The sequence below is a fragment of the Mustelus asterias genome, unplaced genomic scaffold, assembly GCF_964213995.1.
Source record: "Mustelus asterias unplaced genomic scaffold, sMusAst1.hap1.1 HAP1_SCAFFOLD_2476, whole genome shotgun sequence".
Classification (NCBI taxonomy): Eukaryota; Metazoa; Chordata; class Chondrichthyes; order Carcharhiniformes; family Triakidae; genus Mustelus; species Mustelus asterias.
In genome coordinates, this window is record NW_027592421.1 from 25,432 (window position 1) to 47,548 (window position 22,117).

General features: G+C 53.6%; 1 protein-coding gene across 5 annotated transcripts in view; it reads right to left on the bottom strand.

Moving 5' to 3' along the window:
- The window catches only part of LOC144489725 (pleckstrin homology domain-containing family A member 7-like), a 40,322-nt gene that overhangs the window by 14,862 nt on the left and 3,343 nt on the right, over positions 1-22,117 (bottom strand). For 3 of the 5 annotated variants that reach the window (XM_078207582.1, XM_078207581.1, XM_078207577.1), the window contains exons 2-11: positions 21,953-22,025; positions 21,435-21,532; positions 19,299-19,411; positions 14,766-15,215; positions 6,973-8,035; positions 6,337-6,426; positions 4,104-4,229; positions 1,982-2,035; positions 1,632-1,712; positions 209-358 (exon numbers count right to left, since the gene is read on the bottom strand). In XM_078207582.1, coding sequence (XP_078063708.1) covers positions 209-358; positions 1,632-1,712; positions 1,982-2,035; positions 4,104-4,229; positions 6,337-6,426; positions 6,973-8,035; positions 14,766-15,215; positions 19,299-19,411; positions 21,435-21,532; positions 21,953-22,025 — 2,298 coding nt within the window. The remainder of the gene's footprint in view (positions 1-208; positions 359-1,631; positions 1,713-1,981; positions 2,036-4,103; positions 4,230-6,336; positions 6,427-6,972; positions 8,036-14,765; positions 15,216-19,298; positions 19,412-21,434; positions 21,533-21,952; positions 22,026-22,117) is intronic. The other 2 variants (XM_078207579.1, XM_078207578.1) reach the window with 2 other exon arrangements.

Here is a 22,117-nt window from a genome sequence, read left to right on the forward strand (position 1 = left end):
GCCTCCCGTGCTCCCAATGGGTCTCCCGCGCTCCCAATGGGTCTCCCGCGCTCCCAGTGGGCCTCCCCGCGCTCCCATGGGGCCTCCCCGCGCTCCCATGGGGGCCTCCCCGCGCTCCCAGGGGGCCTCCCCGCGCTCCCACTGAGCCTGTTTTATGGTGTTCTCTGAGGGTGAGGCCCAGTGATCCTGGCAGTGGGTTAGAGATTACCGTGGACAGGTCACACAGTCTAGCTCGGATCTGGATCAGATCTTCCTGAAGAATCCTCTGCTGGAACATTAACTGCTCCACAATTTTTGGCTGCCTCTCAAAGTCCATCATCTGACAATGTGTTGCTTCCCAAACACCTTCCAGTTTGTCCTAGAGAAAGTCCAACAGGCATATCAGCAACATTTTTCACACACTATCTGGTAGATTATTCTTTGTATCTCTCTGTAACTTTCTCTCACTTTACAACCCTCAGAGATAGTTACACTCCTCGAATTCTGGCCTCTTGTGGATTTCTGATATTAACCATTCCATTGGTGGCCTTGCCTTCAGCTGCCTTGCTCCCAAGTTCCGGAATCCCCTCTTCAAACTTCTCCACCTCTTCTCCTTTTAAGATGCTCCTTAAAACCTATCTTTGGTCATGGAGTCGCAGAACAGTTACAGCACAGAGGGAGACCATTCAGCCCATCATGACTGTACTGGCCCTCTGAAAGAACATCTCACCGGACCCACTCCCCCTGCCGCCCCCCCCCCGTCCCCCCTTAACCCTGCACATTCTTTTCAGACAATAATCTAAAGCCCTCTTGAATATCTGATTGAACCTGTCTCCACCACACTCCCAGGCGGAACATTCTGGATCCCCACCACTCACCATGTGATAAAGTTTCTCCTCGTGTCTCCATCGCTCTCTGGTTCTCAATCCTTCCACCAATGGGAATAGTTTCTCTCTCTCTCTCAGTCCAGACCCCAGGTGATTTGAAACCTCTATCAAATCTCCTCTCAAGCTGCTTTTCTCCAAAGAAAACATTCCCAACCTCTCCAATCTATTCACACAACTGAAGTTCCTCATCCCTGGAACCATTCTTGTGAATCTTTCCTCACAGCTGAATAATGGACCATCCGAGGGTCTTTAAAAAGTTGCAGTGGTTAGCACTGCTGCCTCACAGCGCCAGGAACCCGGGTTTGATTCCCGGCTTGGGCCACTGTCCGTGTGGAGTCTGCACATTCTCCCCGTGTCCGTGTGAGTTCTCTCCGGGTGCTCCGGTTTCCTCCCACAGTCTGAAAGGCATGTTGGTTAGGGTGCATTGGCCATGCTAAATTCTCCCTCAGTGTACCCGAACAGGCGCCGGAGTGTGGCGACTAGGGGATTTTCACAGTAATGTCATTGCAGTGTTAATGTAAGTCTACTTGTGACATTAATAAATACATTTTAACTTGATTTTATATGTTTCAATTAGATCCCGTCTCATTCTAAACTCCAGTGAATGCAGGCCCAGTTGACCCAATCTCTCCTCATAGGGCAATTCTGTCAGGATTCACAGGCGGAGGATGTGGTGAGGGAAAAGGAGGAAGAGGGGGAGGTGAGTGGGAGGAGGGGGAAGGAGGGGAGGGCTGGTCTGCTAGTTTAATGGTGATCCTCACACACCTTCTCGGCTTTAAGCTGAGTTGCTTCAGTGACCAGCCCCTGGAGCAGCCGGTCCTGTCCACACAGCCTGGTCAACAGCACCTGTGGACACAGAGAGAGGAACAACGTCAGAGACAAAACCACGGCAGAATATCCCCTATCGATATAACACACCCCATCTAACCCCGTGCTGTACCTGTCCTGGGGGTGTTTGATGGGGAGTGTTTAATGGGGAGTGTGTAGGAGCAGTGTGTCGGGGGGAGTGTGTGTCGGGGGGAGTGTGTGAGGGGGAGTGTGTGAGGCTGAGCGTTTGACGGGGAGTGTGTCGGGGGAGTAGAGGATGCTGCAATGCAGCTAAAGCCAAGACTTACATCAATTTCATTCTCTGCTGTTTTGACAGTTTGTGGTGTGTATTCCCCGTACGTCTGTAAGAGAAAATCTCTGTCAGTTTCTCATTGTGACCCAGTGTGTAATGTTCTTTAATTCAAACCGAGTGTGTTACAAAACGCAGCCACACTGTACCCAGACGCACTGTGCCCACACTGTACCCACACTGTACCCAGACGCACTGTACCCACACTGTACCCAGACGCACTGTACCCACACTGTACCCACACTGTACCCAGACGCACTGTGCCCACACTGTACCCAGATGCACTGTACCCACACTGTGCCCAGATGCACTGTGCCCACACTGTACCCAGACACACTGTGCCCACACTGTACCCAGACACACTGAACCCACACTGTACCCAGACACACTGTACCCACACTGTACGCACACTGTACCCACACTGTACCCAGATGCACTGTACCCACATTGTACCCACACTGTACCCAGATGCACTGTACCCACACTGTGCCCACACTGTGCCCACACTGTACCCAGATGCACTGTACCCAGACACATTGTACCCACACTGTGCCCACACTGTACCCAGATGCACTGTACCCAGACACATTGTACCCACACTGTGCCCACACTGTACCCAGATGCACTGTACCCACACTGTACCCACACTGTGCCCAGATGCACTGTGCCCACACTGTACCCAGACACACTGTACCCAGACACATTGTACCCACACTGTACCCACACTGTACGCACACTGTACCCACACTGTGCCCACACTGTGCCCACACTGTACCCAGACACACTGTATCCACACTGTACCCACACGCACTGTGCCCACACTGTACCCACACTGTGCCCACACTGTACCCAGACGCACTGTATCCACACTATACCCACACTATACCCAGTGTACCCACACTGTACCCAGATGTACTGTACCCACACTGTACCCAGACGCACTGTACCCACACTGTACCCAGACACACTGTATCCACACTGTACCCACATGCACTGTGCCCACACTGTGCCCAGCCACACTGTACCCAGACACACTGTACCCAGACACACTGTACCCACACTGTACGCACTGTACCCACACTGTACCCAGACACACTGTATCCACACTGTACCCACACACACTGCGCCCACACTCTACCCACACTGTGCCCAGATGCACTGTGCCCACACTGTGCCCAGATGCACTGTGCCCACACTGTGCCCAGATGCACTGTGCCCACACTGTGCCCAGATGCACTGTGCCCACACTCTACCCACACTGTGCCCACACTGTACCCAGACGCACTGTATCCACACTATACCCACACTATACCCAGTGTACCCACACTGTACCCAGATGTACTGTACCCACACTGTATCCAGATTCACTGTGCCTACACTGTACCCACACTGTGCCCACACTGTACCCAGACACACTGTATCCACACTGTACCCACACACACTGTGCGCACACTGTGCCCAGATGCACTGTACCCACACTGTACCCAGGCGCACTGTATCCACACTATACCCACACTGTACCCAGATGCACTGTGCCCACACTGTGCCCAGATGCACTGTACCCACACTGTACCCAGGCGCACTGTATCCACACTATACCCACACTCTACCCAGATGCACTGTGCCCACACTGTGCCCTCACTGTACCCAGACACACTATACCCACCCTGTGCCCACCCTGTGCCCACACTGTTCCCACTCTGTGCCCACTCTGTGCCCACATTACTTGTGATACATTCTAGTTGCCTTTCTAACTGGGCCGAGTGAATATTGTGTTTAAATGCTTCATTATCACTCCCTTACTCTAAAATAACCCAAATACTCCTGAATATATTCCTGTTTGTGATTCACCTCCCCCCTACCCTTCACCCCCTGCCCTCCCCCTCGTCCCCTCCCCCTCGTCCCCTCCCCCTCCTCCCCTCTCCTCCCCTCGTCCCCTTCCCTCTCCTCCCCTCGCCCCCTCCCCTTCCCCCCCCTCCCCTCTCCCTCCCCCTCCTCCCCTTCCCCCTCCCTCCCCCTCCTCCCCTTCCCCCCTCCCTCCCCCTCCTCTTGCACCCCCTCCCTCCCTTCCCCCCCCCCCCCTCCCGGGTTAGTTTGTTGCAGGCGAGGTTCATCATTACGGATGGAGCGAGGGACAATCTCCTGACAGCTGAGAGCAGCGCCTTGGGGCTGGGCCGTGGTGAGGTCGGAGGTCGTGGTGAGGTCGGAGGTCGGGGTGGAAGGTCATTGCAGCTGGATCGCACTCCCTGTAACACAGAAAAATCCCAGAAACGACTTCAATCTCAGAGCATCAAATCCAAACGGCCTCATCCCATTCCCCTCCATTTCCAATCAACCTCTGCCCTTCTCCCATCCCACACTCCCCTCACCCCCAACTCTCACCCCACTCCCCCACCCTCTCTCCTCTCCCTCCCCCATGCCTGCCTCTGATAAGACCATAAGAAATAATGGCAGGAGGCGGCCATTCAGCCCCTCGAGCCCATTGTTCGATCCGATATCATGGCTGATCTTCAACACCATTTTCCTCACTCTCGCAACATCCCTCGATGTTTTGAAGAAGTAGAAATCTCTCGAGCTCAAGTCTTAAACAAACTCCACAGCTCCTGGGGAAGAAAATTCCAAAGATTCACCACCCTCTGAGTGAAGAAATTCCTGCGAGTCTCAGTCCTAAATGTCACCCCCCCCCCCTCCCCTCACCTCACCCCCGTCAAGCCCTGGAAGAATTTTATCTATTCGAATAAGATCACCTCTCATTCTTCTAAATTCCAGAGAATAAAGGTCCCGTTTATTTAATCTTTCCTCACAGGTATAATGGTGCTGTTGGAATTTATATCGATACATACATCATGTATTTTTCTTTGTGTTTAAGAGGAATGTTTAAAAACTTGGCCTCATGATCTAGGCAGTCAGTATGTCTGGCGGGAATACAACCCAGATTCCCAGGGAGCAGGATAACTACTCATTTCAATCTTGCAAGTGGTTATGTTAAGTTTAGTTGATGGACTTTTGTTTACTTAAGTTCCTCTGGGATTTCGGATTACAGTGATTGACAGGGCCATGTGATAATGTGGTTTTTGTGCAGAGCTGGGTCTGTCGGAGAGAGAATAGGTTTTTGCAGAAAGCAGTTTGGAGTTGCAGTTCTAGCTGGGAATTGTTTGAAGACAAAGGTCTGCAAACTGCTCTGAAACACATTTTCTTTCTGAAAGCTTCAAGATTCTCATTATAACAAGTATATTTATGGTTGCTAACTGTAGTTCGTGTGGCTTTTAAGTCTGTAAGAGGAATGTTGCTTATTTGGAACTGAAACAGTGATAAGTTAGAAATTAAAGTTGTTTCCTTTTCATTTTTAAATATTGTTCAACTGTTACTAATTAAGGTGCTTATTTGTTAGAGTTATATTTAAACTCTGTTATTAAATAAAATTTGTTTTACTATAAAGAATCCCTACTTTGTCGGTGGAGTCATTCTTGGAAGAAGGAGCCTTTCCTTACATTTATGCCAAAATATAAAAATTATTGGAGTCTAGTCTGGTGACCTGATGTAATTTGGGTTCTGGTCCGGGACCCTAAAACAGCACAATCCCTTCCTCTCAGGAATCAGTCTGGTGAACCCTCTATGATGAGTATATCTTTCCTCAGACCAAAACTGTACAAAATATGGTCTCACCGAGGCTTCCATATAATTGCAGCCAAACATCTTTACTCCTGTACTCGAATCCTCTTGTAATAAAGGCCAACATACCATTTTCCTTCCTAATTGCTCGCTATATTTGCATGTTAACTTTCAGTGACTCATGAACAAGGACACCCAGATCACTTTGAAGTCCCAGACACTCACCATTTCAGAAATGGTCTGTATTTCCATTGCTCTTATCAAATGTTCTTATCACATTTCTCCATATTGGATTCCATCTGCCAATTTTTTGCCCACTCACTTAATCCCTTCAAATCCTCTTGAAGCCTCTTTAACTCCTCCTCACAACACACATTCTCACCTAGTTTCCAAACTTGCAAGTATTCCATTTAATCCTTGCATCCACGATGCAGATTCTGAGCAGCTGAGGTGCAAGCATTGGTTCCACTGGTCATTGTCTGCCAACATGAGAATGAGAGTGTTCCCACTCTCAGTTTCCTGTTGTTAACCAATCCTCGGTCCATGCGAGTATCATAGAATCCTACAGAGCAGAAGGAGGCCATTTGGCCCAGCGAGTCCCACCCAGACCCTATCCCCGTAACCCTGCATATTTACCCTGTTAACCTCCCCTCACAGTAGGGTCAATTTAGTATAGCCAAACAGATTGGTAAACCTCAACAGATTTCACCTCGATTTAAAATATGAATCCTCGGAACTCACCAATTTTCCAGATAATCTCAGAGTTCTGATTGTTCGGGAGGTGTGGGATGGAAGAGGTGGAAAGCGTCTATTTTGGTAGGTCAAAGATTCCTTAATATCCGAAAGACAGAGAGGCAGAGGGGTGGTAGGGGAGGGACAGAGACAGAGAGAGAGAGAGGGTAAAACAGAGACAGAGGGAGAGAGGGATAGAGTGAGGGCAAAGAGAGAAAAAGACAGAGAGACAGAAGGTGAGAGACAGAGGGGAGAAATACTCAGCCAGAAATTGACAGAGAGATAGGGGAAGAGATAGAGAGAGGGGGAGGGAGCAAGAGACAAAGAGAAGGAGGTAAATAGAGGGAGGGAGGGAGCAAGAGACAGAGAAAGGGAGGGAGATAGAGAGAGGGAGGGAGCAAGAGACAGAGAGAGATAGAGAGAGAGGGAAGGGGCAATAGACAAGGAGGAGGGAGATAGAGGGAGGGAGCAAGAGACAGAGAGAGGGAGAGAGAGCGAGGGAGGGAGATAGAGATTTAAAGACAGCGGGATTGACAGAGAGAGGGAGAGAGAGAGATGCTATAGTTTATTCTCATTAATAACGAGTTGAGACAATAGTTCATACACCTTCCAAATACAAAGCTTTTTCATCAGTTTATACTTTACCCGGATCCCTGGAATCCTTTGCCTTCCCAGTGACATCTCTTTGTGATGGTCTTTCGCAGACCATCTCTCCACTGGGGTGGGCGGTCTGTAATTCCCAGAACGTCTGCTTGGGATGGTGAGACTCAAGCTTTCAATATCTCCTTCGTGCAGAGGGACCACAGTCAACCTCTCAGACGGTGTGGGTGATCTTTGCTGCATTCTGAATGGACCCTGGGATCTGTTAGGCAGGAAAGTGTAATGTTCCTCGGAAGGCAAGGCACTGTGTCGCTGCGGTCGGGAAGAAGCGTTCTTCATGGCTTGCCCCTGAGCAATGTGATATTCTCCAGGTTGTTCCTCATTGGCTAGCAGAGTGACATTGACTGGCAAACTGTGGGGTCCAGCCAATGGCTCCGCAATCTGGAGGTAGCTGTACCTCATCACTGGAGACAGCTGTGGGGTTGGAAAGATGTCAATCCTCCCAACTGGAGTGTGAGGCCTCGTCAAGGCTCGGCTGGTCTTCTGCGATGAAGTCGTGTGGAAGATGTCTTCATGGGATCCGTGTTCCGATCTCTCCGAGGGAGACTGGGCGCTTTGTGAAGACCTGTAGAATGGGAGAGGCGGCTTGGGTGCCATTGGCCGATTCGGAGTGATTGGCACCCTGTCCAGTGACCCCTGGGAAATTCTCTCAGGCGGAGTTTCACTGAAATGGCAGCGCTGCCCCTCGGATAGGATCAGGTATCGATCATCTGGGGTGTGCGACCTTCGCAGCACCTGGTACCTCGGAGTGTCGGAGGTAATGGGCAGGGAATTGGAACGCAGAGACCGGATCGATCGGGAGCTGATGAGATCCGGAGTGTTGGATGGGAAGACTCGGCATTGAGAAATGCTGATTGGTGAGGAGGTTTCCGGCTGGAATCTTCTCTCCTGGTTGGGATAGTATCCAAGGTTCTGCTGCTGAGAGTTTGCTGAACTGAGACTGATGGAGTGCTCCCCATGGAGACGGGAGTTGGCTGGTAATATTGGATAACCATCGACAAGGTATTCATACACATGGCCAGACTTGCTCTTCAGTATACAGTGCTCACTACAAAATCAAACAAATCAACAGTCACGGCTTTTATTCAGGGTCAATCATTACTCTCTGACCAGAATGGCCAGAGACATTTCACATCCCTTAAGGTTTGACATGAACTCCCAATTCCTGGGGAGGGTGGCACGGTGGCACAGTGGTTAGCACTGCTGCCTCACAGCGCCAGGGGCCCGGGGCAGCACGGTGGCACAGTGGTTAGCACTGCTGCCTCACAGCGCCAGGGACCCGGGTTCCATTCCTGGCTTGGATGACTGTGTGGAGTTTGCATGTTCTCCCCGTGGGTTTCCTGTGTGGGTTTCCTCCGGGTGCTCCGGTTTCCTCCCACAGTCCAAAAGATGTGCAGGTTAGGTGGATTGGCACCGTGCCGCCCTATTTACCCTGCTAGTCCCCCTGACACTAAGGGGCAATTTAACACGGCCAATCCACCTAACCCGCACATCTTTGGAGTAGAGGAGGAAACCGGAGCACCCGGAGGAAACCCACAGTGCCCCTCGTATGCCAAGATTAGCCATGGTAAATGTGTGGGGTTGCGGGGATAGGGTGGTGGAGAGGCTCTGGGTAAGATACTCTGTCAGAGAGTCTGTGCAGACCCGATGGGCCGAATGGCCTCTCCTGCACTGCAGGGATTCCATGTTCCGGGGCAGTGTTAGTGCTAGTTTAATTTAACGAGACACATTTGGAATCAGTGCCACAAGTGAGGAAATGAAAAGGGGATGCATTGCTGATCACTGCCCAGACCTGCTGTCAGCTGGGATTGGGCCGGGATTGGGCCGGGATTGGGCTGGGACTGGGCCAGGATTGGTCTGGGATTGTGCACAAAAGCAGCCTGAATTGTGATGCATCTCATGGTCAACCAGTCCCTTACACTCGATGGATTTACACAGAATGGACATTCCAAAGGCAAACTGTGAAACAGACAGACTCTGGGGAGATTCAATCCTGGACCCAATTACAGCAAAGCGCAGAAACCTCTCAGTGTCCCGTTAATCTCATACACCAGAATAATGTGACATTCAGAACTGTCACCCCCTCAGCCTCATTTACAGTGTGAGTGCTGAGAGTGAGGTCAGTGTGACTCTGTGAATATTTATTCTGTCTGATATTCGACAGCGACTGTGGACAAAACAATTCAACTGGACTCACTAATTGTCATGAATCCCTCAATCAGGCCATGGGTCACTGATGGTCAGTACTGACCAATCATGCAGCAGTCGGTCAGTACTGACCAATCATGCAGCAGTCGGTCAGTACTGACCAATCATACAGCAATCGGTCAGTACTGACCAATCATACAGCAGTTGGTCAGTACTGACCAATCATAAAGCAGTCGGTTGGTCAGTACTGACCAATCACACAGCAGTCGGTCAGTATGGGTGTTACAATTGGCCACAGCACTCGATGGGAATTGCATTACCCGATGGGATATTTTTGTAGATGTTCTGTAACGGAGCTGGGAATGAGGTGGGAATGAGGTGGGAATGTTTCCGGATTGAGCTGAGGAGCAGTTTCGAAGCCGGAGTGGGGTCATAAAAGAGAGAGTTAATGTAAAATGCAGAGGATTGGATAGTTACAGGATAACCTGTGAACTTTCAAACACTGTTTCAGATCAAACCTTCACCCTGTAATTGGCAAGAACATTCCAGAAAAGACCTTTCTGCTGAGGGCCAATGATTAACACACTGGATCACAGTCCAACTCCATTCAATCCGGTCCCAACACAGGCTCAGATAGTCTCTGAACTTGGGTGGTCTGACCCTCCCCCACCCCTTCCCCCACCCCCTCCCCCCCCTCACCCCCCCTCCACCCTGACCCTCTCCCCCCCCCCGCCCCCCACACCACCCACCCCACGCCAGCCTCCCCCACCCACTCCCCCATCCCCTCGCCACCCCCACCCCCTCGTCACAGGGAATAAAGAAATGGCCGAGGAATTAAATTTGTTCTTTGCTTCAGTCTTCACGAAGGAAGACATGAATAATGTACCAGAAGTGCTGAGAGAAACTTGTTTCAGTGAGAAACTGGAGGAAATCAGCATTAGGAGAGAAATGGTTTTGGGGAAATTGATGGGATTGAAGGTGGATAAATCTCCAGGTCCTGATAATCTTCATCCCAGAGTACTTAAGGAAGTGGCCCTGGAAATAGTAGATCCGTTGGCGGTTATTTTCCAAAATTCTTTGGGCTCTGGAATAATTCCTACAGATTGGAGGGTAGCTAACGTAAGCCCACTATTCAAAAAGGGAAGTAGAGAGAAAACAGGGAACTATAGACCAGTGAGCCTAACGTCGGTACTGGGGAAGTTGCTGGAGTCTATTATCAAGGATTTCATAGCTCAGCATTTGGAAGGCAGTGGTATAATCAGACAAAGTCAGCATGGATTTACAAAAGGGAAATCATGCTTGACGAATATATTGGAATTCTTTGAGGATGTAACTAATCGAGTTCACTGAGGAGAACCAGTGGATGTGGTTTATTTAGACTTTCAGAAAGCTTTCGACAAGGTCTCACATAACAGATTACTATGTAAAGTTAAAGCACATGGGATTGCAGGTAATGTCTTGAGATGGATAGAAAGCTGGTTAGCAGATAGGAAGCAAAGAGTTGGCATAAATGGATCTTTTTCTGATTGGCAGTCAGTGGCTAGTGAGGTTCTGCAAGGATCTGTGCTCGGACCCCAACTGTTCACATTATATATTAATGATTTGGAAGAGGGAACTGAATTTAATATCTTCAGTGTGATTTGGACAGGCTGAGTGTGTGGGCATCTGCATGGCAGATGCAGTATAATGTGAATAAATGTGAGATTATCCACTTTGGTAGCAATAATAGGAAGACAGATTATTACTTGAATGGGTGTAAATTGAGAGAGGTGGACTCTCAGCAAGACCTTGGAGACCTCATGCATCAGTTGCTGAGAGTAAGCGCGCAGGTACAGCACGCAGTAAAGAAGGCAAATGGTATGTTGGCCTTCGTAGCGAGAGGATTTGAGTATAGGGATAGGGATGTTTTACTGCAATTGACAGGGTGTTGGTGAGGCCACACCTGGAGTATTGTGTGCAGTTTTGGTCTCCTTATCTGAGGAATAGAGGGAGCACAGCGAAGGTTTACCAGACTGATTCCTGGGATGGCAGGTCTGTCATATGAGGAGAGACTTAGTCGGTGAGGATTATATTCACTGGAGTTTAGAAGAGTGAGAGGTGATCTCGTAGAAACTTATAAAATTCTAACAGGGTTAAACAGGGTAGAATCAGAAAGAATGTTCCCGATGGTGGGAGAGTCCAGAACTTGGGGTCATAGTTTGAAGATAAGGACTTTTAGGACTGAGGTGAGGAGAAATTTCTTCACCCAGAGGGTGATGAATGTGTGGAATTCACTAACACAGAAAGTAGTTGAGGCCAAAACGTTGTCTGATTTCGAGAAGAAATTAGATATAGCTCTCGGGGCTGAAGGGATCGAGGGATATGGGGGGGAAGGGGGGAATCAGGATATTGAATTTGATGATCAGCCATGATCAAAATGAATGGCCTCATCCTGCTTCTAGTTTCTATGTTTCTATGTCAGCCTGTTCCTCCCCCTCCCCCCATCACCCTGACCCTGTCCCACCCCCTCGTTACCCTGACTTGGCCCCAACCCGCCAGCAGACCTGGGGTCCGTACAGACTGTGTCCAGGCCTGGGGGGGGGCGGGGGGGGATACAGTCGCTGTCCAGTCCGGGGGGATACAGTCGCTGTCCAGTCCGGGGGGATACAGTCGCTGTCCAGTCCGGGGGGATACAGTCGCTGTCCAGTCCGGGGGGATACAGTCACTGTCCAGTCCGGGGGGATACAGTCGCTGTCCAGTCCGGGGGGATACAGTCGCTGTCCAGTCTGGGGGGATACAGTCGCTGTCCAGTCCGGGGGGATACAGTCGCTGTCCAGTCTGGGGGGATACAGTCGCTGTCCAGTCCGGGGGGATACAGTCGCTGTCCAGTCTGGGGGGGGGATACAGTCAGTGTCCAGTCTGGGGGGATACAGTCAGTGTCCAGTCTGGGGGGATACAGTCGCTGTCCAGTCTGGGGGGATACAGTCGCTGTCCAGTCCAGGGGGATACAGTCGCTGTCCAGTCCGGGGGGGGATACAGTCAGTGTCCAGTCTGGGGGGATACAGTCAGTGTCCAGTCTGGGGGGATACAGTCGCTGTCCAGTCCGGGGTGGGGGAGTTGGGGGTGCGTAGGGTGGGGGTGCGTAGGGTGGGGGTGCGCAGGGTGGGGGTGCGCAGGGTGGGGGTGCGCAGGGTGGGGGTGCGCAGGGTGGGGGTGCGCAGGGTGGGGGTGTGCAGGGTGGGGGTGCGGAGGGTGAGGGTGCGGAGGGTGGGGGTGTGCAGGGTGGGGGTGTGCAGGGTGGGGGTGTGCAGGGTGGGGGTGCGCAGGGTGGGTGTGTGCAGGGTGGGGGTGTGCATGGTGGGGGTGTGCAGGGTGGGGGTGCGCAGGGTGGGTGTGTGCAGGGTGGGGGTGCGCAGGGTGGGGGTGTGCAGGGTGGGGGTGCGCAGGGTGGGGGTATGCAGGGTGGGGGTGTGCAGGGTGGGGGTATGCAGGGTGGGGGTGCGCAGGGTGGGGGTGTGCAGGGTGGGGGTGCGCAGGGTGGGGGTGTGCAGGATGGGGGTGCGCAGGGTGGGGGTGTGCAGGGTGGGGGTGCGCAGGGTGGGGGTGCGCATGGTGGGGGTGCGCAGGGTGGGGGTGTGCATGGTGGGGGTGTGCATGGTGGGGGTATGGTGTTTCTGATGATCCTGGTGATGCCACGGCCTGCTGCCGGTGTTGTGCTGTGGACCTGATCATTCCCGTTAACAGTGATGTCAGGCCAGTGCGATTAATGGTTAGTGTTGTTGCTGAATCTTCCCGGGTTAAAGATCATCTCCGGCTCTCTGCTTTAACCTCACTCGGAGAATTCTGGATTAAAAATTACCTCAATCAATAATCCAGCCCAGTGCTCCGGTTAATCAATCAGCGTTGTCCATTGGGAGAGTTTAGACACACCGGATCAGACAGAGGTCGTGGCCTGCTCCTCTGACAGTGCGGCACTCCCTCAGCACTGACCCTCTGAAAGTGCGCCACTCCCTCAGTACTGACCCTCTGACAGTGCGGCACTCCCTCAGCACTGACCCTCTGACAGTGCGGCACTCCCTCAGCACTGACCCTCTGACAGTGCGGCACTCCCTCAGTACTGACCCTCTGACAGTGCGGCACTCCCTCAGCACTGACCCTCTGACAGTGCGGCACTCCCTCAGTACTGACTCTCTGACAGTGCAGCACTCCTTCAGTACTGGCCCTCTGACAGTGCGGCACTCCCTCACTACTGGCCCTCTGACAGTGCAGCACTCTCTCACTACTGGCCCTCTGACAGTGCAGCACTCCCTCACTACTGGCCCTCTGACAGTGCAGCTCTTCCTCAGTACTAGCCCTCGTACAGTGCAGCACTCCTTCAGTACTGACCCTCTGACAGTGCAGCACTCCCTCAGTACTGGCCCTCTGACAGTGCGGCACTCCCTCAGTACTGACCCTCTGACAGTACGGCGCTCCCTCAGTACTGACCCTCTGACAGTGCGGCGCTCCCTCAGTACTGACCCTTTGACAGTGCGGCGCTCCCTCAGTACTGACCCTCTGACAGTGCGGCACTCCCTCAGTACTGACCCTCTGACAGTGCGGCACTCCCTCAGGACTGACCCCCTGACAGTGCAGCTCTCCCTCAGTACTAGCCCTCTGACAGTGCAGCACTCCTTCAGTACTGACCCTCTAACAGTGCAGCACTCCCTCAGTACTGACCCTCTGACAGTGCGGCGCTCCCTCAGTACTGACCCTCTGACAGTGCAGCACTCCCTCAGCACTGACCCTCTGACAGTGCGGCACTCACTCAGTACTGACCCTCTGACAGTGCGGCGCTCCCTCAGTACTGACCCTCTGACAGTGCGGCACTCTCTCAGTACTGAGTCTATGACTTGAAGCCACAATGTTTCTGAACCTGAGCCATGGCTGACAGGAACCCCTCACCATAAAGATGTCTCTAAGCAGGAGTTGGTCTATTTGACCCGTGACTCCCTCATCACCAATAATCTCAGTATTTTCCTGATCTTACTGTGCCTGCTCCTCCCTCTTGAACACGGAATTCCCCAGATTCCTCCTCACATCCTCAGAATGTTCAAATGAAGATTCTGTCCCTTTGATTGTGACTAGGATTGGTCTATTGGCGGCACGGTAGCACAGTGGTTAGCACTGCTGCTTCACAGCTCCAGGGTCCCGGGTTCGATTCCCGGCTCGGGTCACTGTCTGTGTGGAGCTTGCACATTCTCCTCGTGTCTGCGTGGGTTTCCTCCGGGTGCTCCGGTTTCCTCCCACAGTCCAAAGATGTGCGGGTTAGGTTGATTGGCCAGGTTAAAAATTGCCCCTTAGAGTCCTGGGATGTGGAGGTTAGAGGGATTAGCGGGTAAATATGTGGGGGTAGGGCCTGGGTGGGATTGTGGTCGGTGCAGACTCGATGGGCCGAATGGCCTCCTTCTGCACTGTAGGGTTTCTATGATTTCTATATCCCGGTTTCCTGGTTTTGGAGGTCACTCCTGCTTTCTATCTCAGGAATTTCCCTGTAGCCAATGGGTGAGATTGGGTAATAAATCTGGGACCTGTCTGGCTGATCCTGCAGTTACACACGAGCTGCCCCGGGGAGCATTTATTCCAGGATTCCCACCACGTTCCTGTCTACTTACTCATCCTCCTGCTCCTCAGGGAGTTTCTCTTCCTGGGACCGAACCCATTGCTCAACGTGGGACAATGGGCATCTCCTCTCTGGATCAGTGATCTCCTCGCCAGGCCTGGGACCCCCCTCAAACCTGAATGCTCTGTCCTGAAGCCCATTTGTAGGAGTGGGAGGAGGGACAGTGCCATTGTGCGGTGGAGGGGTCAGCTGCTGGAGGGAGATGGTTAAAGGTGGGCCATCTCTCTGACCATTGATGGGAGCCAGGAGCTCCTGCCGGACTTGCTGCAACTTCTTTTCCATCTTCTCATTCCTGGAGTTGGATTGCCACCTCGGCTCGGACTGTTTGGCCGTTCCCAGGGCCTTTTCACGGAGATCGAGGAAGCCAGATTTCGTGAAATCTTCAAAGCTGGAGCATCGCTGTTCCTGAGGAAGACGTTTTGTTGCTTTAACCGAGGAGATGCTGCAAGATAGAGGATCTCAAACAGTTAATGGGTTAATAAACTGTGGCATAATGATGAAGGTAAAACTACAAATCACACACAGGCACACACACACAGACCCAGACACACAGACCCAGACACACACACAGACACACACACAGGCACACACACACAGACCCAGACACACAGACCCAGACACACAGACCCAGACAGACAGACACAGACAGACACAGACAGACACACACACACACAGACACACATACACACAGACACAGACACAGGCACACACACACACACACAGGCACACACACACACACAGATACTGAACTCTTCAATATGACCCATGGCTTTAAAAATGGATGCACAAACCAGATAAACGTAATTTACTGTGGGTGCTGGAATCTGAAACAAAAACAGAAAAATGCTGGAAAATCTCAGCAGGTCTGAAAGCATCTGTGGGGAGAGAATAGAGCCAATGTTTTGAGTCTGGGTGACCATTCGTATAAACCAGAGATTCTGAGGATGTAAATTGTTAGTGGGTGACACTCAGGGACACCCACTTACCCTGTCTCCAGACAAGAACGCATCAAAAGCACGAAAGCCATACAAAAACTAACTGCTATCTCCTGTGGAGATAATAGGAGTTGATTATCATCACAGCAGGAAAGATATCCCGAGGGAAATGTCCTATCCAGGTTTGTAGATTTTCACCTTCCAGGAATATACAAAGACTGGGATAAAAGCCGGCTGCAAAACTTGGTCAGGGTCGACTCGGGTTGGGTGTATCAGAGTGTGTGACACAGGAGGAAAGCTAGCAGAGCCTGCAGGTTTTGTAGGTAACTCCCTCCCTCGCTCTCTCTCTCTGATCACTGGAGCAAAGCAAGTCAGCAAAGCCACGGCTGAAAAGGAACCAGAGCAGCTTCTCAGCTAAACTGCCGAAAACTGGAATCTCAAAACTGACTATTCGCCGGCTGAAACCGGTGCTAGTGGAATCGCGAATCACAGCAGCACAGGGTTCCACCATCCACCCCTCACGGACAAGTCCAAGCCTGATTTGTGTATTTTTTAACTTCGTTTTGCACGAATTTCTCATATCTCGTCTGTGTGAGCGCAGACACATTTGCTTTGTCATTTTCTCACATTCAGTAGCTAATAAACTCACTCTCAAACTCAGGAAAGCCTGATTAAAACTGTCTCCTTTTAAATCATATTGACCTGGGAAAAAGTGTCTGCGAGGGTGGGGGTCTTTTTTAAATTAACCTTCTTGCGACTAACCAAAGGGATTGAACTATGGGAGGGAGTCAGTTCATCGCTCCCCACCCGGGAACCTCACTCGGGGACTGGTCACAGCAACTGCCAGCGAATGGGACAGAACTGTTAAAACCCACATACCTGCTGACAAAGGCACTGATTCCCAACACGGAGAAACTTACATTCAACTTGATGAATATCACAGGACGGAAATCGGGGGAACAGGAGCAGTGCACACTCTCAGCTCAGATCCTGTGATTTAATGAACCCTACGGCCACCCCTCCTCTCAACATTTTGTGTCTTAACTCGAGCTTTCAAACAGCACGTCCTCGGGACACGTCCTGCACTCAAACCCAGCCCAGTGTCCTCGACCCCCTTCAACATCATTCAATTGCAGAACCTCGAAATTAGGCAACTCCCAATAGACTTGTTTTCACCTCACTTTGTTAAAGTTTGTTCTCAGTCACAACGAATAAACACACTTTGATTCACTTGCTCCCGACAGGAGAAGGCCATTCAGCCCATCGAGCCTGCCCCACCATTTAATAACGTGATCTTCTATTCCACATTCTCCCCTGTCACTTCATGCCTTTAGTGTCCAATTATCCATCCACCTGAGTCTTCAATATCATCAACGATGGATTTCCAAAGATTCACAATCCTCTGAGTGAAGAAATGTCCCATCTTTGCCCTAAATGACCAACCACATCATTCTGGGACAGTGAGCCACTGACCTGGGCTCCCAAACCAAGGGAAACATCTCTTCTGCATTGAACAATCCTTTGACTTTATCTACAGAGAGATGGTGTGGGGGTTCTGGGTGAATTGCTCTCTCAGAGGGGCCAGCACAGACACAGCTGGCCTAATGGCCACCTTCTGGGCTGTTACCATTCTGTGATACCAACCAATCAATAAGATCAGCTCTCAATTGTTATACTCTAGTGAATATAGGGCTAATCCCTCCTCAGAGGACAACCCCCTCATCTCGAGGGCCAATCTAGTCGATCTTTGCTGCAGTCCCAGGGCCAGAGTCAAACAGACAATTCTAAATGACATTGAGCATCTGAGGAGATGGATCCAAGCTTCAGCGTCATTGCTGGGACCTCAGCTATTTACAATCTATAAAAAATAACTTTAATGAAGGGATTCAGGGCAATGTATCCAAGCTTACTGATGTTACAAAGCAAAGTGGAAAGGTCGCCTGGGAGGAGGACACAGTGAGACACCAAAGGGATATAGACGGGTAAGGTGAATCAGGAAGACTGTGGTAGACGAGATGGAGTCTGGAGAAGGGTGAGGAAGGAAGAAAAGGAAAACAGAATGTTGTTTTATGTTGACAGCCTGAGCAATTGAAACTGGGCTACATGGACCTACATGTCCTGTCCAAGGACCACAGAAAGTTAACATCCCGGCACATGTTAATCTATTCTAGAGATTAGCGGGTAAGAGTCCAGAGTCTTGCTGCAATCATACAGATTATTGGTGAAACTGTCACTGGATTGCGCTGCACAGTTTTGGTCTCCTTACCCAAACACCTTGTCCCTCCAGCTTCCTGAGCTCGGAAATTTGGGAGCAGATTGCCAAACATTTGAGACCAAACAACAAGATCAAACGAGTCAGAGCTGCTTCCATGTGGATTATGCACAATGGAAAGAATGGGAAGGGGTTTGATCCATTGGGATTGTGTAGAATGGAGTGAATGGGAAGGGGTTTGGATCCATTGGGATTGTGTAGAATGGGAGTGAATGGGAAGGGGTTTGATCCATTGGGATTGTGTAGAATGGGGGTGAATGGGAAGGGGCTTGGATCCATTGGGATTGTGTAGAATGGGGGTGAATGGGAAGGGGTTTGGATCCATTGGGATTGTGTAGAATGGGGGTGAATGGGTAGGGGTTTGGATCCATTGGGATTGTGTAGAATGGGAGTGAATGGGAAGGGGTTTGGGTCAATTGGGATTGTGTAGAATGGGAGTGAATGGGAAGGGGTTTGGGTCCATTGGGATTGTGTACAATGGGGGTGAATGGGGAGGGTTTTGGGTCCATTGGGATTGTGTTCAGTGGGAGTGAATGGGGAGGGGTTTGGGTCCATTAGGATTGTGTAGAATGGGGGTGAATGGGAAGGGGTGTGATCCATTGGGATTCTGTAAATGGGAGTGAATGGGAAGGGGTTTGGGTCCATTGGGATTGTGTAGAATGGGAGCGAATGGGAAGGGGTTTGGGTCCATTGGGATTGTGTAGAATGGGGGTGAATGGGAAGGGGTTTGATCCATTGGGATTCTGTAAATGGGAGTGAATGGGAAGGGGTTTGATCCATTGGGATTGCGTAGAATGGGAGTGAATGGGAAGGGGTTTGATCCATTGGGATTGTGTACAATGGGGGTGAATGGGGAGGGGTTTGGGTCCATTGGGATTGTGTAGAATGGGAGTGAATGGGAAGGGGTTTGATCCATTGGGATTGTGTAGAATGGGAGTGAATGGGAAGGGGTTTGATCCATTGGGATTGTGTAGAATGGGAGTGAATGGGAAGGGGTTTGATCCATTGGGATTCTGTAAATGGGAGTGAATGGGAAGGGGTTTGGGTCCATTGGGATTGTGTAAATGGGGGTGAATGGGAAGGGATTTGGATCCATTGGGATTCTGTAAATGGGCGTGAATGGGAAGGGGTTTGGGTCCATTGGGATTGTGTAGAATGGGAGAGAATGGGAAGGGGTTTGGGTCCATTGGGATTGTGTAGAATGGGGGTGAATGGGAAGGGGTTTGGGTCCATTGGGATTGTGTAGAACGGGAGTCAATGGGAAGGGGTTTGGGATATTACGGGATTTGACAATATGACAGGTGTTTAAACTCCTTACTTGGTGTTCTCAGGTTCCACACGTGCTGATTGGATCAGAGCTCTGATCCAGCCATTCATATCCTCCTGTGTGTCTGCACTGAAGTGATACGTCCTCATTCCCGGGTGTTCGGCCTAATGGACAGGAAATCCGGTGAAATAACTCTTCCCAATGGGCCCTCGCCCTGCTCTCACCCTCTCCCTGCTCTCACCCTCTCTCCTCCCAATCCCGGAATGCTGGATAATACAGCAGCCATTTCGATTTCTTGGAGCTGGTCATTAAATCAGTTCCACGTTCTAATTCTAACTCTGGAATCCCCACTTTACACAAACTCATCTGTTTAGTTTTTCCTTTGCCAAGATTGCAAAGTATTTGTGGGAGAGAAAAGTAATTAATCCCAGACAGAAATCCCAGGAATTTCTATGGGAAAATAGCAGTGTCCTCGTTCTGTGGCCAACGTTACCTGGACACCAGGTTGTCTCTGGACTCTGTGTCTCAGTCCCAGAGGAGCTGCTTGTTGCTGGGATTAGGCCTGGATTCTGATGGGAATCTGGAATTATTTCCACCAATCACTCAGGTTTTACCCACGACTGCCTCAGAAATGATGAGTTTATCAGCGGGAACCACCCCAGCCGCACCCCCCCCCCCCCCCCCCCGGCATTCACTGCCCTCCCCACTCTGTCAGATTCTGCCCCCACACCCACTCCCCGCAACCTCTCCCCCCGCCCCGACCTCCCCCCCGACTCCCCACCCTGCTGCAACCTCCCCGCCCCGCCGCGACCCCCCCGCCCCGCCGCGACCCCCCCGCCCTGCCGCGACCCCCCCGCCCCGCCGCGACCCCCCCGCCCCGCCGCGACCCCCCCGCCCCGCCGCGACCCCCCCGCCCCGCCGCGACCCCCCCGCCCCGCCGCGACCCCCCCGCCCCGCCGCGACACCTCCGCCCCGCCGCGACCCCCCCGCCCCGCCGCGACCCCCCCGCCCCGCCGCGACCCCCCCGCCAAGCCGCGACCCCCCTGCCCCGCCGCGACCCCCCCGCCCCGCCGCGACCCACCCGCCCCGCCGCGACCCCCCCGCGACCCCCCCACCCCGCCGCGACCCCCCCGCCCCGCCGCGACCCCCCCGCCCCGCCGCGACCCCCCCGCCCCGCCGCGACCCCCCCGCCCCGCCGCGACACCTCCGCCCCGCCGCGACCACCCCCGCCCCGCCGCGACCCCCCCCACCCCGCCGCGACCCCCCCACCCCGCCGCGACCCCCCCACCCCGCCGCGACACCTCCACCCCGCCGCGACCACCCCGCCCCGCCGCGACCCCCCCGCCCCGCCGCGACCCCCCCGCCCCGCCGCGACCCCCCCGCCCCGCCGCGACCCCCCCGCCCCGCCGCGACACCTCCGCCCCGCCGCGACCCCCCCGCCCCGCCGCGACCCCCCCGCCCCGCCGCGACCCCCCCGCCCCGCCCCGAGCCCCCCGCCCCGCCGCGACCCCCCCGCCCCGCCCCGCCGCGACCCCCCCGCCCCGCCGCGACCCCCCCGCCCCGCCGCGACCCCCCCACCCCGCCGCGACCCCCCCACCCCGCCGCGACCCCCCCACCCCGCCGCGACACCCCCGCCCCGCCGCGACACCCCCGCCCCGCCGCGACACCCCCGCCCCGCCGCGACCCCTCCCAACCTTGCCATGACCCCCCACCCTGTGCGACCCCCCCAACCCTGCGTGACCCCCCACCCTGCCGCGACCCCCCCCACCCTGCTGCGACCCCCCACCCTGCCGCGACCCCCCCTCCCTGCCGCGACCCCCCACCCTGCTGCGACTCCCCACCCTGCCGCGACCCCCCACCCTGCCGTGACCCCCCACCCCGCCGCGACCCCCCCACCCCGCCGCGACCCCCCCGCTCCGCCGCGACCCCCCGCCCCGCCGTGACCCCCCACCCTGCCGTGACACCCCCAACCCCACCGCAACACCCCATCCAGCTTCGACCCCCCCACCCCGTCACGACCCCCCCACCCCGCCGCGACCCCCCCATCCCGCCGCGACCCCCCCACCCTGCCGCGACCACCCCACCCTGCGTGACCCCCGACCCTGCCGCGACCCCCCGACCCCGCCGCGACCCCCGACCCCGCCGCGACCCCCATGTTTCCGATTGAAAGTCTGACTTGTCCTGAACTTTGAAAGTGAATTTCCGAGTTTTCCGATCCTGCGGCTCCGCGGAGATGATGTAACTGGGCATTGGAATACTCCCCAGGATCCGCTCTTCCCGACTGTCTGCGGAGAACAAGATTCCCAGGATCAGCATTCCCGACCCACTCTGTCTGCGGAAAGAGTTTCACTCCATCACCCCGGGGGTCGGGGGCGAGGGGAGTGGTGGGGGGGGGGGGTTTGGTCGGGAGGGGGCCGGGAAGGGGTGGGGAGGGGTGATGGGGGGTTGGGGAGGGGGCAGGGAGGGGGCAGGGGGGTGATGAGGGGTGATGGGGGGTTGTGGAGGGGGCAGGGAGGGGGTGATGAGGGGTGATGGGGGGGTGATGAGGGGTGATGGGGGGTTGGGGAGGGGGCAGGGAGGGGGCGGGGGGGTGATGAGGGGTGATGGGGGGGTGATGAGGGGTGATGGGGGGTTGGGGAGGGGGCAGGGAGGGGGTGGGGGGGTGATGAGGGGTGATGGGGGGAGGGTAGGTTTAGTTTAGTTACCTCTGTAATAAAAGAGACAGAAGTCGGAGAGGACGAACCATCTTCTCTTCCACAACTTAAGGCCGGAACTATCCTAAAAGAGAGAAATATTTTAAACCCTTCCTCAGAGACGGTTTTCATTAATTCGTGGGACATGGGCGTCGCTGGCTGGGCCAGCATTTATTG